This window comes from Fusarium proliferatum (genome assembly GCF_900067095.1).
Source record: "Fusarium proliferatum ET1 genome assembly, contig: FPRO_scaffold001, whole genome shotgun sequence".
Lineage (NCBI taxonomy): Eukaryota > Fungi > Ascomycota > Sordariomycetes > Hypocreales > Nectriaceae > Fusarium > Fusarium proliferatum.
Genome location: NW_022194790.1, coordinates 3,160,717 through 3,179,380, shown reverse-complemented (window position 1 = coordinate 3,179,380; position 18,664 = coordinate 3,160,717). Strand labels below are relative to the sequence as shown.

The 18,664-nt window shown below is 49.4% G+C and overlaps 5 protein-coding genes across 5 annotated transcripts; 3 read left to right on the top strand and 2 right to left on the bottom strand.

Moving 5' to 3' along the window:
• Nucleotides 1-722: 722 nt before the first annotated feature.
• On the top strand, nucleotides 723-1,297 carry FPRO_01041 (uncharacterized protein; the record flags this gene model as incomplete). The annotated part of the gene is made up of 2 exons (XM_031219737.1): nucleotides 723-1,080; nucleotides 1,134-1,297. The coding sequence occupies 2 exons, from the start codon at nucleotides 723-725 to the stop codon at nucleotides 1,295-1,297; spliced, it is 522 nt and encodes a 173-aa protein (XP_031075431.1).
• Nucleotides 1,298-1,823: 526 nt separating this feature from the next.
• FPRO_01042 (uncharacterized protein) lies at nucleotides 1,824-3,614 on the top strand (the record flags this gene model as incomplete). The annotated part of the gene is made up of 2 exons (XM_031219726.1): nucleotides 1,824-3,473; nucleotides 3,522-3,614. 2 exons carry the CDS (start codon nucleotides 1,824-1,826, stop codon nucleotides 3,612-3,614), a joined length of 1,743 nt encoding a protein of 580 aa, XP_031075430.1.
• A 3,071-nt stretch (nucleotides 3,615-6,685) lies between these two features.
• FPRO_01043 (putative cellulose 1,4-beta-cellobiosidase) lies at nucleotides 6,686-8,360 on the top strand (the record flags this gene model as incomplete). The annotated part of the gene is made up of 3 exons (XM_031219715.1): nucleotides 6,686-7,294; nucleotides 7,354-7,920; nucleotides 7,992-8,360. 3 exons carry the CDS (start codon nucleotides 6,686-6,688, stop codon nucleotides 8,358-8,360), a joined length of 1,545 nt encoding a protein of 514 aa, XP_031075429.1.
• Nucleotides 8,361-9,278: 918 nt separating this feature from the next.
• On the bottom strand, nucleotides 9,279-10,908 carry FPRO_01044 (uncharacterized protein; the record flags this gene model as incomplete). The annotated part of the gene is made up of 3 exons (XM_031219704.1): nucleotides 9,279-9,678; nucleotides 9,734-10,472; nucleotides 10,530-10,908. 3 exons carry the CDS (start codon nucleotides 10,906-10,908, stop codon nucleotides 9,279-9,281), a joined length of 1,518 nt encoding a protein of 505 aa, XP_031075428.1.
• A 2,808-nt stretch (nucleotides 10,909-13,716) lies between these two features.
• On the bottom strand, nucleotides 13,717-15,909 carry FPRO_01045 (uncharacterized protein; the record flags this gene model as incomplete). The annotated part of the gene is made up of 6 exons (XM_031219693.1): nucleotides 13,717-14,596; nucleotides 14,656-15,261; nucleotides 15,318-15,548; nucleotides 15,604-15,704; nucleotides 15,762-15,781; nucleotides 15,840-15,909. 6 exons carry the CDS (start codon nucleotides 15,907-15,909, stop codon nucleotides 13,717-13,719), a joined length of 1,908 nt encoding a protein of 635 aa, XP_031075427.1.
• Between the last annotated feature and the right edge of the window lie 2,755 nt (nucleotides 15,910-18,664).

The following is an 18,664-nucleotide window of genomic DNA, read 5'->3' as shown; positions in this document are numbered from 1 at the left end:
GGCCTTCATTTTCCTGGTGCCGCGTTCGATCGTCTTGGGGCATGCATCTGAGCGTCTTATAACCAGTAATGGCGAGCAAATAAGTCATGTTTTAGGTTTATATAATATCAGCTTTATGCTAAAGTGATTTTGTAGTTAGATATTGCGTCATAATATTTAATTTATAAGCTATAAATATTATTTGCAGTTAAGACTTATTGCTGATAGCTCAAATCAGAACAGAAGGAGCAGGAAGCAGTGCCCACCCTACGTTTTTATATGCCTTTATCTCCCTCCCTCCCTCACTTCCCTCTTCCTTTCAGCCTTTACCTAACTTCACTCAACTTCTAACTTCCCTCAACTCCTAACTTCTCTTAACTCTTAACTTTACTTAACTCTTAACTTTACCATACTTAACTTCTAACTTTACTTAATTCCTAACTTTACTTAACTCGTAACTTCAACCAATATATGCCCACTTCTCAACCCAGCTCAAGCAATTTCTTCTTACTTGGCCGCCTTAATAACTCTTATATGCCTTTGATTTCATCTCAAGCCTCACGTTTATTGCCACCTTCCTTTTAACCCCCATTCCACATTCGCGACTTGCCCTATCATCGAGCTCTAGTGGTCCATCACACTTCTAAGGCATTGGAATAAACTGGTCTAAAAACTTGCCAAGATATACTAAACCTACCTAAGTCCTTTCATTACTTAGAAAATATCCCCCAAGTCTTCCAGCCATGCGACTCACAACTCTCGCTGTCTCGTTGTGTTGTATGGGCTTCAGTCATGGAGATTCGGTTATGGAAGCGCAAGACATCGTGCATGGCCAATTCAGGCTTAATTCAGCACGTTCTGGCAATGGGTACCGCCCTTTGACCTGGGACTCTAGCCTTGCCTCCAGAGCGCAAGACTATGCCATCCAATTGGGCTGTGAAGCCTCGGCACCTGATAGTTTGGAGAGAACTGTTGTATACACAGAGCCCTCGGCCACATGCGAGGGTCAACCACAAAGGCGTACTTTCGAGTCTGCTGCAAACTTCTGGCTCATTGCCAAAGACAGGCTCAACCGTAAACAAAAGGACACAGACTATTACAGTAAGTAATATCTCCGCTCCGCCACAATCTTCACATCCTAACTAATGGCCAAGATGTAATCATGGATCCTGAGGCAGACCGAATCGGATGTGGTCGGGCATATGATCATAACAATCTATGCGTTTTTCACACGGTTTGTATCCTCTATTCCCACGGAGATTGGTATGTTGTCCCGAGAGATAAAGTTAAGAGAAGAACTGATGGATTGTCTAGTTAGTGTGCGTACATGAGATGACCCCTGCCCTTATGGTAACTATCACAAAGAGGGAGCGGTAACATCCGGTATTATATCATGGAACAGACGGTGAAATCAAGAGTTTGCTTTGCTAGTAGTAATAAACCAGAACCTTCCTTCGTGGTATCCATCTCGTCTTTCAATTGTAACGATAAGGTATCTACAGGGTAGGCAACCGGCTTATATAATCAGGGTCGGTCGATTGGCCCGTGCACTCTGCCCTGCAGGTGGAACAACGAGCGACGCGATCGAGAAAAAGGTCCCCGTTCGCGCGACTCCATCAAGCATTGAACGTTGAAGCCATCGCGACCAACAGAAAACTCCACATATCTCGACACCTTTAGTTCACATCGATAGTGTCATTACCATCGGGTAAATTTTGGCATCTGAACCACTTGTATCAATTCCAGCAACCAACGATAGTGAGAAGAGAGACTCTTCGCGTGCTGGCGTAGCTCGTTTCCCACAGCATGAGATGATCATCGAAACCTCATAGCACACACACACAATGGAACGATCAAAGCCCCAGGCTTTCTTGACGAGCTACGCGCCGCGACTGCGCGCCTACAACAACTCCCTCCTCACGCCCGTTCTACCAAGCAGCGCGCCCGCAGGACCAGCTTCGAGAACCACAAAGCGAGGGACGACGATCATAAATTATGCTGAAGATGGCTACGATGACCTGGAAGATGATAGCGACGACCCTAGACGACGACCGACGGGACTGAGGAGCTTACGAAAGGAGGACTCGGTCAACAGACAAGACCTCACCGACAAGATTGGCAAGGACACCAAAGAGCCTGTCGAGGTGCAGGGTGTCTGGCGTGATTGGATCGCCAAGCACAGGCTGCTGAGGAGCGACCAACAGAATGCTGTTCAAGCAACATTGCCTCTCACCCTGATTCCGATTAGAATCGATGTGGATGTTCCCGCGTTCATCCCACCAGCTCCATATCCCATGCCACATAACCCGAGTGCAGTGGACACCTCACTCCCTCAGTATCGTCAACAGGAGGCGACAGTGCCGTATAAACTCCGGGACATCTTTTGCTGGAATCTGCACGAGACTCTTATCTCTACCGATCAGTTCGCCCAAACTCTAGTGCAGGACCTCGATCTGCCTAACCGGCAGGCAGTCATTGCTGATATCAGCAAGCAAATCCGGACGCAGCTTGAAGAGTATTCGGGCGTTGCTCTTCACCCACTATTTCACAGTGACCCCCAGGCCCTCTCTGTTCCACAGCCCACGACTGCTGCACTGACGCCGCGGCCAAGCTTCGCGCTGAAGTCCCGGGATGACTCTCCCGTCTCCGCCATACGAGGGGCGTCCCGGCCTGACACTCCGGCGCAGACTGGAGGCGCGGCTACTCCTTCGCAATCCCAAGTTCCCGATATCACCGCAGAGGCGACGCCGATTCTTCCTGAGTCTGACGACTACAACCCTGACGATACCTATCGATGCATCATCAACCTGAACCTTAATCTGGCATCAATGCTCTACACTGATAAGTTTGAATGGTCTCTATTGCATCCGCCTGGAACCGCCGAAGCGTTCGCCAAGGTCACTTGTACAGATCTTGGGCTGACAGGAGAGTGGATACCGGCAATGACGCATGCCATCTACGAAGCGGTTCTGCGGCTGAAAAAGGAAGCCTGCGAGGCTGGCGGCCTCGTTGCTGGATGGGGTGGGATGCAGCAGGAATTACCAAACGATGCTGCCCATGGCTCTGAGGCTGGCTGGAGGTATGACCCGGAGCACCTTGGAGATGATTGGGAGCCAAAAGTAGAATTCCTGAGCAAGGAAGAGATTGAGAAGCGAGAGGGCGACCGAGAACGAGAAGTTCGTCGATTACGCCGTGAGACGGCGCGGTTCAGCTCTACAACAGGCATGCTCGGAGGTACGCCCTTCGGTGCGCCGATGGAAGTCGAGGAGGAGAGAATGGGACGAGGCGAACGGTCCAAAAAGAAGCGGCGTTTCCGAAGCTTGAGTCCGCTTGGCCGAGGTGGTACACCGGGAGGGCGAGGGACACCAGACGTTGGGGGATACGGAGGTGGCGGAGCTTTGACAGACCAAGAGAGATATCAATGGAGGTGCATGCACTGCAGGATATGGGGCACAAGTGTCTGGGCTGTGAGAGATGGGCCAGCAGGTCCAAGAGTAAGTCCGACGCTTGGCGGCTCCGTTTTCATTGCTAACATTACTCAGACTTTATGTGCCAACTGTGGTTATCTCTACGAGCGTGACCAGAGACTGCCCCGTCAAAGCAAAAACATCCATATATCAGATATCCGTGGATAAAGATGCTACTATTCTGGTTTTGACAAGGAGAAGACATCTGGCTGCACTCGGTTTCTCCTGCAAACCATACAAGAAAGCGTGAAAGCCGGGCATTGCAATATCATTCGATGCTTCGGTTCTGATCATTGAGGCAACTGGACGGCATCCACCTGTTTTCACGGGTAGTGGCGAATAGTAGGCAGCACGTCACCCTGACAGCCAGTGATGGTGGTGTTTGTTTTTTGCGAGCAAAAGCTTTTTGGAGGTGGAAATTGCAAGGGATGATTATACGGCGTCTCGGGAGGATTTACGGTTCCTCATGTGGATGATACTTTCTCCCCTATCTTTGGAACGTTGGTAATTGCGGGAAGGACATGAGATGCAGTGTTGCGAAGTACGCATCCTTGTAGATTATATTGATGCCCAGTGGTTTACAAGGGGTGTTTGTGATGCATCCATTGACACTCTAGCATCTTGAATTATAGATGGGTTGAGCCTAACTCAGAATTATGCTTGTATGAAGAGCAACGCAGCGTGAGGCGGTTAACCTATAGATATGATTTTCTCCTAGTCTACCTGGGTAGGTAGACATGTGCAGATTATTCATACCTACCTACCTACCTACCTAGGTACCTAGAGAAAGGCACTGTAGGTGATATGCGGTCATCACGTGTGCCAGTTTGACCAGACCTCCATATTTCCTAAACCTGACCACAACAACCTCATTCTATCCTTGACATGGCCCCGTTAGGCAAAATACTTGACTTCACCAGAGCATCATGCGTACTATCCGCATATGCAAGTCACCTCTGGACCCTTGCTATTGCATAGCATTACATTGGCTGTCGAGCCACCCAGACAAAGCCGCACCACGCTTTGGGGTAATCCGGAAGAACCTCCTCCACGATCCAATCCGTCCACTCTAATGCACCACATCACAGCCTAAGGAACGATTAACTTACACCCCGCACTTCTGAAATGGGCTATTCTGTATCTTCCGAAACAGTGGGTATCACGTTCCACTGGGGTACTGGACGACTTTGAGACGCCCCCAAGGCGGTTCGAGCCGAGAAGATGCTGCCGATTCATGCAGGGTTGATGACTTTGATACCCCCTCGTTAGCCGTCTTCCGTGTCTGGAAAAGGCATCCTGTTCGAGAGCCTCGGCAGTCTGAGGAAACTGTATCATCGTTGCAAGTGCTTCGAAGATTGAAGAACAGAAGGTAACACTGCTCAGGATCGAGGCGGCGGAAAACAATAACAATAGCCTGGACAGGGCTCATAAACCAACTGCAGCCAGTCAAGGCCCGGCGGAACAATTGAATCACCGTAGCATTCATGTCGATTGTGCGCTGCACATTCGCTAGCCATCACATGAGACTACCAGTCGCAGACAAGACCTGGTTACCTGCCTGCTCGCCCAGCAAGGTCTTTACACATGGCCAGCAGGAGAATCCTGGTCTATAGTCAACAATATGCCGGGGTTATAGCCACTATCTCGGTCATGATGTATCCGAAACTGCTGAATTTGGACGAGAAAGCTCTCCAAACCCTCACCTCCATGCGCTATGTCAGGGGTTTAACTTCTACCACCTCCGCATTGCCCGGCAGCTGACCAACAACAGCTGTTTTTCGAGATGGGCATGGGCGCACAACGAACACATGAACAAACTAAATTTGACGGAAATTCTCTTCCACGATACCTGCAGTTGCCGCCTTGAAACTTCTTTTAAGCGGACGGACTGAATCCCGAAGTACCGCGAGATCCCCTTTACCAGGACAGCTCATTTAGGTTACACGGCTGTAATTGTTCCACCATCAAGAGCATATGAGCTATGAAACTTGGACTCGAATAATATACATCGCCAATGTTTACGAGTTCCGGTTTACAGATGGGAAAAGTGACATCAGCGCTACCAAAGACGGATCAACAGACAGTGTGATGTACAGGTGCTCTTCACCCCCATTAACAGATCAATATGCATAAATTGTCTCCAAAAGGATATATAATCTTTACCGGAGCTACGGCCCATGGAAGCGATGTCTACTGAGGAGCATTGTACCCGCGGTGTAAGGCACCCGTGGATCTCAAATACAGGCTTCTCCATATTGATACCAGACGAAGTTGTGACAGCAACGCATAATTGGTAAATACCATGCTCGAATAGTGGCAAATGGGCCAAAGCTTTGGGTCCTTGAGAGAACCAACAGTTTGTGGGGTCAGCCTCCTCACTAGAAGTACGGCTAAGTACAATCAACCCTGGGCGGAGATCCATCTGGTTAAGATGGCAGGGTGACTGAAAGGTGACCGTTCCCTCCTAGTTGCCTTTCCGGGACTGGTAACTAGACTACCTCACGATCATTCTATGGATTATATCACGGGTCTCATTAGTCCACGGCAAAATGATGGTGGAAGCGACGGCCCGAAAAACGAACGATGTTCCTATCCTTTAGATGCCCGTGAGAACAGTAATTCGAAAACTTGCTCTTATTCTTACACGGCCTCGTTAGCCCAAGTTACAGGGTCCCTCCAATGAGCGAAGATCGTGAGTGCAGCCTCTTCGGAGGCCAAATATTGCTCTCCTTCGGGAACTGCGGACCGGCCTACTCGTTCTCTTTGCTGCTGTAGGTATTCATCGGACACTTACCGTACGCCACCGGAGGCTATCACGGAGATCGGCTCAGGAACTGCCCCCTGCAGTCACCGTCCCTCGTTGTGGCTCTACTCGACAAGTCTCCGCTCTGGAAGCATACTATGCTTTGCCTGTTATCCCCAAGTGAGACATCACTGGCTTAGCAAGGTTCTCCTTACCTTCATATTGTCCAAGGGCATGCGGCCCGCGACCCGATTATCTCCTGAAGCCACGAAGATGGAGCCTCATCGGTATGGCGGCTTCTCCTGATGTTGATCACTCCTTTCTTTCAAATCTGGGCATGGGTGAAGGGGACCATCTTCTAAGTTCCAGACCTTCTTGTTGACGAGTATATAACAAGCTCGGATTCCCAATTCTAATCAAACTCACCACTCCTCACTCATCACAACTTCTTCAGTCAACCCAGTCTCATCTATCCAACGGTCTAGCTTCACTTACAATGTATCGCATCGTCGCAACCGCCTCGGCTCTTATTGCCACTGCTCGGGCTCAACAGGTCTGCTCTTTGACCACCGAGACCAAGCCTGCCTTGACCTGGTCCAAGTGCACATCCAGTGGCTGCAGCGATGTCAAGGGCTCCGTCGGTATTGATGCCAACTGGCGATGGACTCACCAGACTTCTGGGTCTACCAACTGCTACACCGGAAACAAGTGGGACACTTCCATCTGCACTGATGGCAAGACCTGCGCCGAAAAGTGCTGTCTTGATGGCGCCGACTATGCTGGCACCTACGGAATCACTTCCAGCGGCAACCAGCTCAGTCTTGGATTCGTCACCCAGGGTCCCTACAGCAAGAACATCGGCAGCCGAACCTATCTCATGGAGAACGAGAACACCTACCAGATGTTCCAGCTTCTGGGAAACGAGTTCACCTTTGACGTCGATGTCTCTGGTATCGGCTGCGGTCTGAACGGCGCCCTCTACTTCGTCAGCATGGACGAGGATGGTGGCAAGGCCAGGTACTCCGGAAACAAGGCCGGAGCCAAGTACGGAACTGGTTACTGTGATGCTCAGTGCCCTCGTGACGTCAAGTTCATCAACGGAGTTGTAAGTATTAACCTAGATCACGATTGCGGGTTTGGGATAGAAGCTAACCAGTACTCAAGGCCAACTCTGACGGCTGGGAGCCCTCTGACAGTGATGCCAACGCCGGTGTTGGTAACCTGGGTACCTGCTGCCCCGAGATGGATATCTGGGAGGCCAACTCCATCTCCACAGCCTTCACTCCTCATCCTTGCACCAAGCTCACTCAGCACTCTTGCACTGGTGACTCTTGTGGTGGAACCTACTCTAATGACCGATATGGTGGAACTTGCGATGCCGACGGTTGTGATTTCAACGCCTATCGCCAGGGCAACAAGACCTTCTACGGTCCTGGATCCAACTTCAACGTCGATACCACCAAGAAGATGACTGTTGTCACTCAGTTCCACACGGGCAGCAACGGACGTCTTTCTGAGATTACCCGTCTGTACGTCCAGAACGGCAAGGTCATTGCCAACTCCGAGTCCAAGATTGCAGGCAACTCCGGTAGCTCTCTCACCTCTGACTTCTGCTCCAAGCAGAAGAGCGTCTTTGGAGATATCGATGACTTCTCTAAGAAGGGTGGCTGGAACGGCATGAGCGATGCTCTCTCTGCCCCCATGGTCCTTGTTATGTCTCTCTGGCACGACGTAAGTCTAACGCAGACCCCCAACCATTCATAATTGGAATAGGAACATCGCATACTGACTTTTGTCTACAGCACCACTCCAACATGCTCTGGCTCGACTCTACCTACCCAACCGACTCTACCAAGGTTGGATCCCAGCGAGGTTCTTGTGCTATCACCTCTGGCAACCCCTCCGACCTTGAGCGAGATGTTCCCAACTCCAAGGTTTCCTTCTCCAACATCAAGTTCGGTCCCATCGGAAGCACCTACAAGAGCGACGGCACCACCCCCAACCCCCCTGCCAGCAGCAGCACCACTGGTTCTTCCACTCCCACCAACCCCCCTGCCGGCAGCGTCGACCAATGGGGACAGTGCGGTGGCCAGAACTACAGCGGCCCCACGACCTGCAAGTCTCCCTTCACCTGCAAGAAGCTCAACGACTTCTACTCTCAGTGCCAGTGAAGGGGCTGCGGAGCTATCTAGCACGAGATTGAGAAACGATGTGATGAGTGGACGATCAAGGAGAAGTGCGTGGATGAGATGGACTTGATGTGGGAAAGACAGGGGTTGGATTTCAGTTTTCCGAGTACTTTGTGCTCTTCTTTTGCCCTTCGTTTGTCTCGCGCAATAAAAAGCGACCTTTGCCCCTATTGTTATATACATCGGTAGAAAATAGTTACAACTGTCGTTATCAACCTATCTCTTACTCGACTTGCTTTGAAAATTTCTGTATGAGCAGCTGTTCTACCGATTATCTCCCTAAGATCATCTATGGCTTTCTGCAACGCCCTTTTGCATCCAGCTCTTGTCAGGGAACGATGTGGCCAAGAAAGGCATGCAATCCTGTCGACAAGATGATGTGGGAACACACCATAGGAGACCAAGATGGAGAAAGTATCGGTATTTGCGAACGTCGACTCTAATGTATGGATAAGGCCATTGTGTTCTTGGGCGAAGTATATGACGTGTTATATTGTGTTATGCTGAAAATCAACCTTTTGTCTTGTTATCTCTATATTTGAGAGCCTTGGGCTGTACCTTACGTATTTCTACAGAGGCACTTTGACTTTTCAATATGGACAAGTCTGTTGAGTTAAAAGAAGCCTCGAGCCCAACGCGAAGACAATGCTTCCGAGTGTCGACTTCAAAATATCATGTCTGCCAGCTAACATCTTAATGCGCGATCTGGATTGGACATGCCACTCTCTCTAGGTGCTGGAATTTTCCTGGGGATCACAAGAATGTCTCCATATTTCAAAATATCCTTATATCAACATGTAGGTCTAGGTAGATACACGGTCAAATCAATTGCCTTCCGCATCTCGAATTCCTAGATGCAAAATTATCCTAGCTCAAAGTCCTCCATCAATTACCGTAGATTTAAACAGACTCGCGCTTCTTCTCGCTCTGCTGAATCTCAGCCCCGTCCTTGAACTCCTGAGTCTGATGCTGAGCAGTGTCAACGCCGAGCATCTGGGCACCCTTCTCAGTGTGATCAGCACCACCGAAAACAGTATCCATGTGCTCAAGAGAGATACCCTTGGTTTCAGGGACAAAGAAGAACACGAAAACAACGAGCAGGATGTTGACGGCAAAGAAGAAGAAGAGACACTTGAGGCCGGTCTTGGCGAGGAATGTTGGGAAGAACTGTTGGAAAATGGTGTTGGCCACATTCTGGCATTGAGAGGCCATACCGACGGCCTGGGTTCGGACGTTGGCGGAGAAGACTTCACTGGTCCACATCCAGACACCGGCACCCCACGAAGGCTTGTAGAAGAAGCTACAGGAATATGTTAGTGTGCGTTCAAGAAAGGCGAAGAAGCAAGAAAACTCACATAAAGAGGTAGAGCATGACAACAATGCCAATAGCAGTGGGTTCGGTCTTGGGGGTTGGAGTAGCGAGGCCAATGACGGGAACAATCAACATGCAGACAGCCATACCCGCAGCACCAACCATGAAGAGCCATCGGCGACCAAAGCGATCGGCGGTCCACACAGCATTCAAAGTGAATAGAATACCCATGGTGGCCCACAGAGCGTTGATGAGGTTGATCTTTTCAGTCGAAGTCCAGACTTGCTTGTAAATGGAAGTGGAGTAGGTGTTGAGGGTACCCTGGCCGGTGAGCTGCTGGCCGACGTTGAGGACGACTGCAATACCGAAGCGCTTCCTGACAGAGGGGTCCTTGAAAAGGGCACGGTATCCAGGGCTGATGGCCTCCTTCTCGTACTCGATAGCAGCCTGGATGGCCAGGACCTCATCCTCAACCTCCTCCTCAGTGTCACGGATGCTTCGAAGGGCGGCACGGGCATCGTCGATCTTGCCCTTCTTGATAAGGTAACGGGGAGACTCTGGCTGGAATGGGAGCAGGATGATGACCAGGATGGGAACAAGGACCTGGAAGATAACAACCATGCGCCAATCCCACTCGCCGAGCTTCTCTCGGTTCTTGCCACAGGCGTAGTTGATCCAGTAAGCAATAAAGGCACCGACCGAGTAGAAGAGTTGCCAGAAGGTCATGACCTGACCTCGAATTTCAGGGGGGGAGACTTCACCGATATAAACAGGGCCAGCAGCTGGAGGGAGTCAGTGACCAGTCACAGGAGCTGGTGAAAGTATATAATATAACTTACTGAGAGCGGTGCCCTGGCCAATACCGATGAGGACACGGCCGAGAATGAAGACACCAAGCTTTCCCTTGGGGGCAAAAGCCTGGATGATAGCGGCGATGATGGTGATGAAGCAACCAATACCCATACCGGCACGTCGACCGAGCCAGTCAGCCAGGGGGCCACCGATGAAGAAACCACTGACGATAGCACCGATAGTGTAGCATGTGTTGATGAGACCGACAGTGTAACTGTCATTCTTGAGGTCGAGATTGAACCAGTTCAGCCAGTTCTCCGAGGCCTGGAGAGCGTTGAAAACACTGGAGTCAAAGCCGTAGAGCGTCATACAAGACGCAGCTACCATGGCAATGAACCAGTTGTAGACTCTGGTCTTGCTGGGCATGTTGGCGGCGGTGTTTGGCCCTGTGCCTTTCTTTTTTTCGGGTATCTTTTGTCTGGCGTTGCCGATTATATGACTCAAGAATGAGAAAGGTTGGTCTCAAGAAGAGGCAGAGAAGAGAATGAGGATAGTGGGACGAGGAACAGAGGAGAGAAGGAGTGAAGATGAAGCTTCCCTTGCTATCTTTTTATCTTCGAGAGGAGGAAGGAACCCCCAGAGGCTAGAGCCGTCTTTCTTGCCCCCAGACCCCAGACTATGTCTTTCCTAGGCTAACCCCAGACCCAACCCCAGGATGCGGTTGCGGTTGCGGTTGCGGTTGCGTTTTGCGTTGCGGCTACCTAGGTATGGATGGTTTACGGACGGACGCACCTTCCCCACCATTCCGCAAGTCTAGTTGTGTGTTAAATCTGATATCTCAATTCGAATGGCCGAACTTGCTTTCTGTTGTTGCTGTCTTATGAAATCTTAACTTGACCAACTGTTCGGCAGTAGAGGCTCACGCTTGTCACCCGACCCCTGGTACTCGACGATAAGGCAGTTACCTTAAGCATGTCTATCGGTTTCATGTATGTACTCATGTATCCCTCTTATCGAACGTTGAGAATTCGCTTAATTATCGTTGTTTCCACTTTTCTAGCACTGAGTCCGATCCCATCATCCCATTCATGGTTGAGAGCCTTCACAGTTCAAACCCCCCGCAACTATTGAACGACTTAGCTCAAGATTGGAACCCCCAAAGTTGCATCCTATTCCCCCACGATTCATTTACCATGAGTCTAAAGAATAATAGAATTCAGTCCAATGTATCAAAGAAAGACTCCCTTAATTAGACTTGTGATGCTACTGTGCCGTGCCGAGTTCCGTCTGCCCAGGTCGCTAACCCCTGCCATGCCCTCCACCGGCTCGGCGCCTCTGTCAGTTTTGGGTGGCATGCTTAACGCCTGTTGGAGCAATTTCTTCCTGGCTTTCTCTTAGACCTCGAGTCTCTCTGGAATTGGCTTCCTTGGGGGAGTGGAGAATGGGGGGAATGTCTTGTTGCGGCTGATGATGGCCTTACCGCGTGGCCAGATGGCAGGGCATCAAAAGCTACGATTGGTGGAATATCTAGGGAAATAATTTCTCCGTCAAAAAATAGTCAAAATTTAACTCTGCCCGTGCTAGACCCGTTCTGTGCCAAGCTCCATGTCTCCGCCTCCACGATTCACCCGTGCGGAGTAGACCGCTTCTCGTTTTCCTGGATCTCTTCCCCGCATTGGATTTGCCTTGGATATGGAGAAGAATCTCGGGGAGAAAGCAAATAAAGATAAGCGGTTATTGGGAAGTGATTACTCCGTGATCTTTGGCATTCTATCTAGGTATGCTGCGACATGCTGCGATTAGTAGCTAAGTCTGATGCATCATCTATACCTTTGACAGCTGAGTCTTATCTAAACAGCACAGAGAGCCAGGTCACCCCAAAACGTAAGACCCAAGGGTCCTCCACTTGACAACGGCCTCATGGATGATGGATGTTGGTAGTAGACTTGGTCAAGGCGCAGCATGGCTTGGTTGACTCCAAAACTGAACCACATAGCTCCAGCTCCAGCTCCAGTGCTTGCCAAGACATCGACCCCTTATTCAGCCCGATCTTACACCCTCTTACAAGTTGTCATATTGCATCTTGGCCATACCGCTTAGACGACAACAGCAACACACCACACCATAAATCTCAATGCCAAGTACGATCAACCCAGGGTCTCAAGCGCCACTGACTACAGACCGGTGCTTCCTTTATGCAACGACGACGTGTTTAGTCTTAGCAGAATACCTACCTAGTAGCTATTCTTCACAGTTTCCCTCTCTTTGATAGAGGTATAGTTGACGCTAAATGACTCTCTGGCAGGAGTACGCTCAACATAAAACCAAATCTCGCGACTCCTATGTCCGGGTGGGGTCGGCTGATTGCTAGATAAATGATAGCGACTACTATATTTCTGCCTTGACTCCATCATTCCAACTCCGAATGACAGCATTGTCACCCCCAAACTTTGCGTCTATCCCCATCATTTATACACTAAACAATGCACAATTGCTCTCGGCTAAAATCGAATCAATGCAGTGGTGTTCATCATACTTCCCTAACTTTAGCCAATAGGTTGCCTTACGGTGTTCTAGTCGAGGGTCTGGTTATTAGGTCCAAGTCGTAGAGCCACAGAAGGCATTGCCATTCTAAAATACCTTACCTTAGGTAGCCTGCTTATTCAATCCTGTCAATGAAACTTACACACCATGAAGCCTCCTGATTTGAGACCATCTTCATAGCAATTGAGCCTGGATTCATGCAGCAATAGGTTCCGCCCTGTACACGGCTGCTCAACGGACATCGAGAATATTACAAAGTCGGAACCTTCTATCCAACATATCGCATAGCCTTACAAAGATACAAATAAGTGTTGGGTTCATGCGTCACTGTGGGATTGTTTGAGCCGCAATGTTCATGAGTATGTCTATACCTAATTTCCTTGCTTAGAACTTCGAATTTATGGCCTACATCAATGAAAGTGCAGGCTCCAGCTCCTAATCACCACGTTGAACCAGGTATAATACACCGCACCTCGGAACACCAGGAAGTTACGCTTTAACTCTACCCAAAATCCAACCTAAGAGCCTTGGCCCTAGAGAGCGCTTTGGAGTTAAGCATGACGAATGTTTCTGCCATCATCTTCCAAATCCCGATTCTGGGATGTATTATCAGGAGTGGCCACCGTGGAGCATTTGTGTAATATCAACTCCTGCCCATGACATCTCCTTGATTTGTGGTGAGCTTTGTATTTAAAACCCAGCCTGAGTTTGAGGTGGTATACCTCTGCTCTGATACTGTAACTGATACTGTTCTCTAGCAGTATCACGCGCTTGCTTTCGCCTCGAAAGTCGGTCCACCATTTCCTGGGATATCATACCAAAACTTTCTCTCCAGGTCGAGGCATCTGCCCAACGGTCTCCATAGGTATCTAATGTCTGGGAGACCTTATCGAGACATCTCAAGCTGCGATCAAGGTTATCCTCTCCATTCATTCCTTGGGGCTGCAATCGTCTTGGGAGAGGAGGGGCAGGTGCAGCGCCCGGGCGAGAAATTGGAATTGGAACCGGCATTCCCGAAAGAAGCATATCTTCCGCATCTCTTAGAACCGCGAGGAACTGGTTCGCCATGAAATAGACCCTCAACACGTCATGGTATGTGTAGAACCCAGAATTTTGTGCGCCATGTGCTATCTCATGGACAGTGTCCAGGTAGGCCATCGAGTGCTCAAAAATCAGGATACGGTTGTAGTCGGTGATGCTGGGTGCCCTGGCCGAGGGTGCAATACAGTAGACGTAGCTATACCTCAGCTCTTGGTCGAACAATTGTCTGATCTCAGGGGCCAAATTTGTTGGCAGAGTGTCTTGCCATTCGCGCATATCAAGACACATTTTCCAAACATAGGAGATTGGATCCTGCAGAGGGACCGAACCTGATTGATACAACTCCTGGTACCAATGGGATTGCGCTCGTCGGAGTTGGAAGAGCAGCAGAGCAGGGTCTGCGGGTTGGGGACCGGTGATGGGACCTGACACAGAACTCTTTCTCCCGTTATGAGATGCCTGAGGGAAGGCGACATTAACAGTATCGTCGGTAAATGAGAATGTCCGCGCATGGACCATACTGATGGCACTAATGTGTAGGTTAGCAGCTGCGGGCTTGGTCCCAAAGAAAGGGTCTTGGAGACTTACCGATCAAGAGCGTAGACGCAGTAAAAGATTTTGCGTCGCATGTCCAGAGAAGCTTTGTCAGGGACAGCAGACGAAGGAGGGTCCTGGTGAAAGCCTAGGTCAACTATCGCACGAGCTGTGAAACCTATCAAATGCCAGCTATCGAAGTGGGCAGGGTCCAACATGGCATACTGCGTCAAAAGAAGAAGCGACTGGATTTGCGTCACGTATCCAGGGGTGAGAGCACCATCAGCATGGTTCATAGCTCTTGACGCATATTCGAGGCCAGTGAGATAGTGTGTATCTTGGCTACGTTTGCTTTGGGCTATAGAGCCAATGGCAAGGACCATGTACACCATCCAGTAGTCCGAGTCTTTGATAGTCCGGGTATCTTCTTGATATATGTCGTCAAGAGCGGTTAAGAGCGAGGTTTCCAGAAAGCAGGGGAACAACGAATAGACGTTGTCCATGTAATGCTGGACCAGCACATGGGCAGTTTGCCTTGGAGGTAAGCGGGCTTGGTCAGACTCTGGAAGGGCATCGTTCGTTGTCGCCGCCAAGACAAGTCTAGCAAAAGTCATGTTTGTTGATATAGGCTCAAAGTCTCGCGTTGTCGCATTAACAGAACTATCGAGGCATGTTAGCACCAAAATCAAGGACTTGAGTTGCTGTCTAGTACTTACAGAAAGCCAAAGTCGGATACAAGAGAGTTGACATCAGAAGTCTCCCGCTTTTGCGCCGCTTTGCGATGTATAGCGGCGCGAATGAGTGCAAGAGAGTCTCTACGATCCATCTGTTGCACGCTGAAGGCCGATGCATCCGTATCATGGAGTGCAACGGATGCCTTGCGTGATTTTGCAAACTGAAGCCGTTTTTCAAGCTTCTCTATGCGTAATTCCAAGGCTGCCACGTAACTGAGCACAAAGATTAGATTGGCTCTCACTCTCAACGACCAAGTTATCAACCAACCTTCTCTCCTTGCCTCGAGCGAACTGATCGTTTGCCGCTGAACACTCATTTGAACGGCCAGCCTTTTCGCAGGCTGTACAAGCCGGTAGTTTGCCATCACACTATATGATGTTAGCCACTGTCCGCAACGTATGAGCGGCAAGCTAAGTTGTATTTACCTTGACCTTGGCAGCGCGGCCTGATACATGAATTCAGTCAGCAAACATGGCCCCTCGAATAACAGGTTCACTACTTACACCGAGAACAAGCGGACACTGGCCTTGACACCCTCAAAAGCGGGTTGTGAGAGAAACTCGGACGTGGCATTTTTTCAAGCCTGTAGATGCCGACTTAGCACAAGGTATCGACGGCAAAAGTCCTGAAGGACTGATATAGCGGAGTGTCCGTGCAACCAACTACAATAAGCGTAACGAACAGAGCAAGCTTGACTGGAGATAGTAGTTGATGGGTGAGGTCTGGGGTAACAGTTCGTTCGAGTGTCGTCAAATTTCTCCACTCGGGAGCGAGACAATTAAGACCACGAGGACAATGTTGGTCCCAGAAGTCAGTGGATTGGCCTGTAATCTAAGCCGTTGACTCCGGGAATACAAAGAGATTGTAGCTGGCTTTTGAAGAATCTCAAAGGGGCCTGACCACAACGTGAAGCGCAATCAGAAAGGGGCGTGGGCAATGGACGCGGTCTTGTGCAGCAGTCAATCCACTGTTCCGTGGCGTCGTTGGCTAGTTCTTCTGAGTGGACGGTTGCGGGACAATCATCCCAGGAATGGACTTAAAACTCGATGCGTCGATAACGCGTTGTATTGCGGTTTCAGACCTCTCTCTAAGTTTCTGGAAAGGACAGTCTCAGATGATGACGGGAGGGAAGTGGCATCTCAACCGCAAAACATGGCTATGTAGTTTTGTCGACAACAAAGGTAATAAAGTGCTATTGTCTCATCGAGTCGACTCGTGTCCCTCGAGTTGTCGAGCGGGGCGGGGCAATAAATGTGGGTGGATAGGTAGAGAATAGATGGCGTAGTGCGGTTATACAGCGGCACAAATGACGATTAGCAAGAGGTACAGGGTCTATTATATGATCCGTGATGGGCAGTTTTAGTATGGAAGAGCGTTGCTAGTTCTGACGATGATAATAGTTGTTGTTATTGTGCATCAAAAATGCCAGCGATATATGGGTAAGGAAGAAAAAAAAGATAAGCGCGAGCCTCCATGACAGTACGGACAGTTCAGTTGTTTGTTATTGGCAAGTAAGCTCATCCCAGGCGGGCGTCAGTAAAACAACTACCTCGGTTCATGATTGTAAACTCTATTCATCAACCCCAGAACAAAATTTAGGGTCAGTGATCAATGACTGCCCGAAGACTGAATAATCCTATCATACTTACCAATACCCGCTAACAAGCTTTCCTACGTACAAAGGTCCCGAACTCTATCATATGCTGTCTTTATCATGCCGTATTAAGCCACCGAATTGCAGAGTTGCAGAACCAGGGCGAACTTAGGATACGACGAATCTTAGACGGACGGGCCGGATTCATTTCCCCGATGCACGTCAGTTTAATACTATTACTTTAAGTAATGCCGAGTACCTTAGTCAATGTGTCTGTGTACGTACTTGACCTGTAGAATACCTTACTGTGCAATCATAACTCCCTTCCACCTCCTCGTGACAGGCCAACGTCCGTCGGTTCTACAGCTATATGTTTCTCTGCTTGACTGAAACTCTCATGCTTGGACTGGCGACAAGTAAATGATACTCAACAATAAAGACCGAGTTACAGTCTGCAAAGGCGATTGAGTAGCGGGTAAGATTGAATTTTGTGTCGACTCAAAACAAAGCTTCAGATCTTAAACGTGGGGTGGCAGCATGGCAAGGTTTTGTAGCTTATTTATCAACCGATACCTAGAGGCGCGGACAGACTTCGAGGCTACTAAAGTTCTCCGTAGGATACCTGTATTAGCGGGTCTCGTGAGCAAAGCATCCAGTCCATGGCAGATGAAAACAGACGAAATCATCCAATGCATGCATAACTACTAGGTATTCGCCTGGTGGCACGTCCAGCTGGAGAAGAATCAATTCCGCACGGTACTTGAATATCAAGCTCAAGTTCCGCGACCCATAAAATAACACGATGTGACACCATGTTTGGTCAAAGCTGGAGTGGGCTCTATCAGATTACGGCAGATGCCTGAATCTACACCAGGGAATCGTGCCTATGTATATGGGTCCTTTAAGGTACGTGGTTGTGTTGTGAGGGACTTCCTGAACAGATTTGCGCGACATGTTATTGCTGACACGAGTATCACATATACATCGTTCTTTGTACGCTCGCCGTCTAATATCGCATACAGCTTCTCGGCCACATGATCCACGCGAAATGCATGTCCTGGAATCAATGTCTAAGGTCCCGGAGCGGGATGACCGAACAATAAAATTCACCACAATTCAGCACCTGTCATTCAAGGATCTGCACTAATAGAGGCCAAGACTAGCCCTGTCGAGGTAAAGTCAATTTTCGTCCACCTTATCTGGGGCGGCAGGTTTTCTGAATGCTGAAACATTCATCACTCATCAGCCAATAAGTTACTAATGTTGCCGCCGAGCTGTCAAACAGCGGGTTGTCACTTCTGTTGCTCATCAGGAAACCTGCAAACCTTATCCTTCTAGCCGATCCAAGCATATAAATCATGGTCTTGTGGTTTAGACCAGCAAAATATTGGTGTTCATGTCTATTCTAGCTACTAAGCTATTTTCTCTTGATTTTCACTGGAGGCCCTAATTCTCTAGGTCAACTTACTAAGGCATTGGTGATGCGTTGACATACCTGACCCGCCCAGCCTTCTGTGCCGCTTTCAACTCCAGTGGAGGCTTCAAATTTCTCAGGGTCTTGTTAGCGAGCATCGACTTGGAACAGTTTCCCCGCTATTGCAACCTCTTTTGCCCTGGACGCTTGGGCGCCGCAAGAGTCGAGCAGCCAATCAGCAACAACTGACCTGCCCATCGACCTGTTGCCTTGCCCCTCGTTTCCGCGTCGTCGAAGAACTGACCTGCTTTGGCGTACAT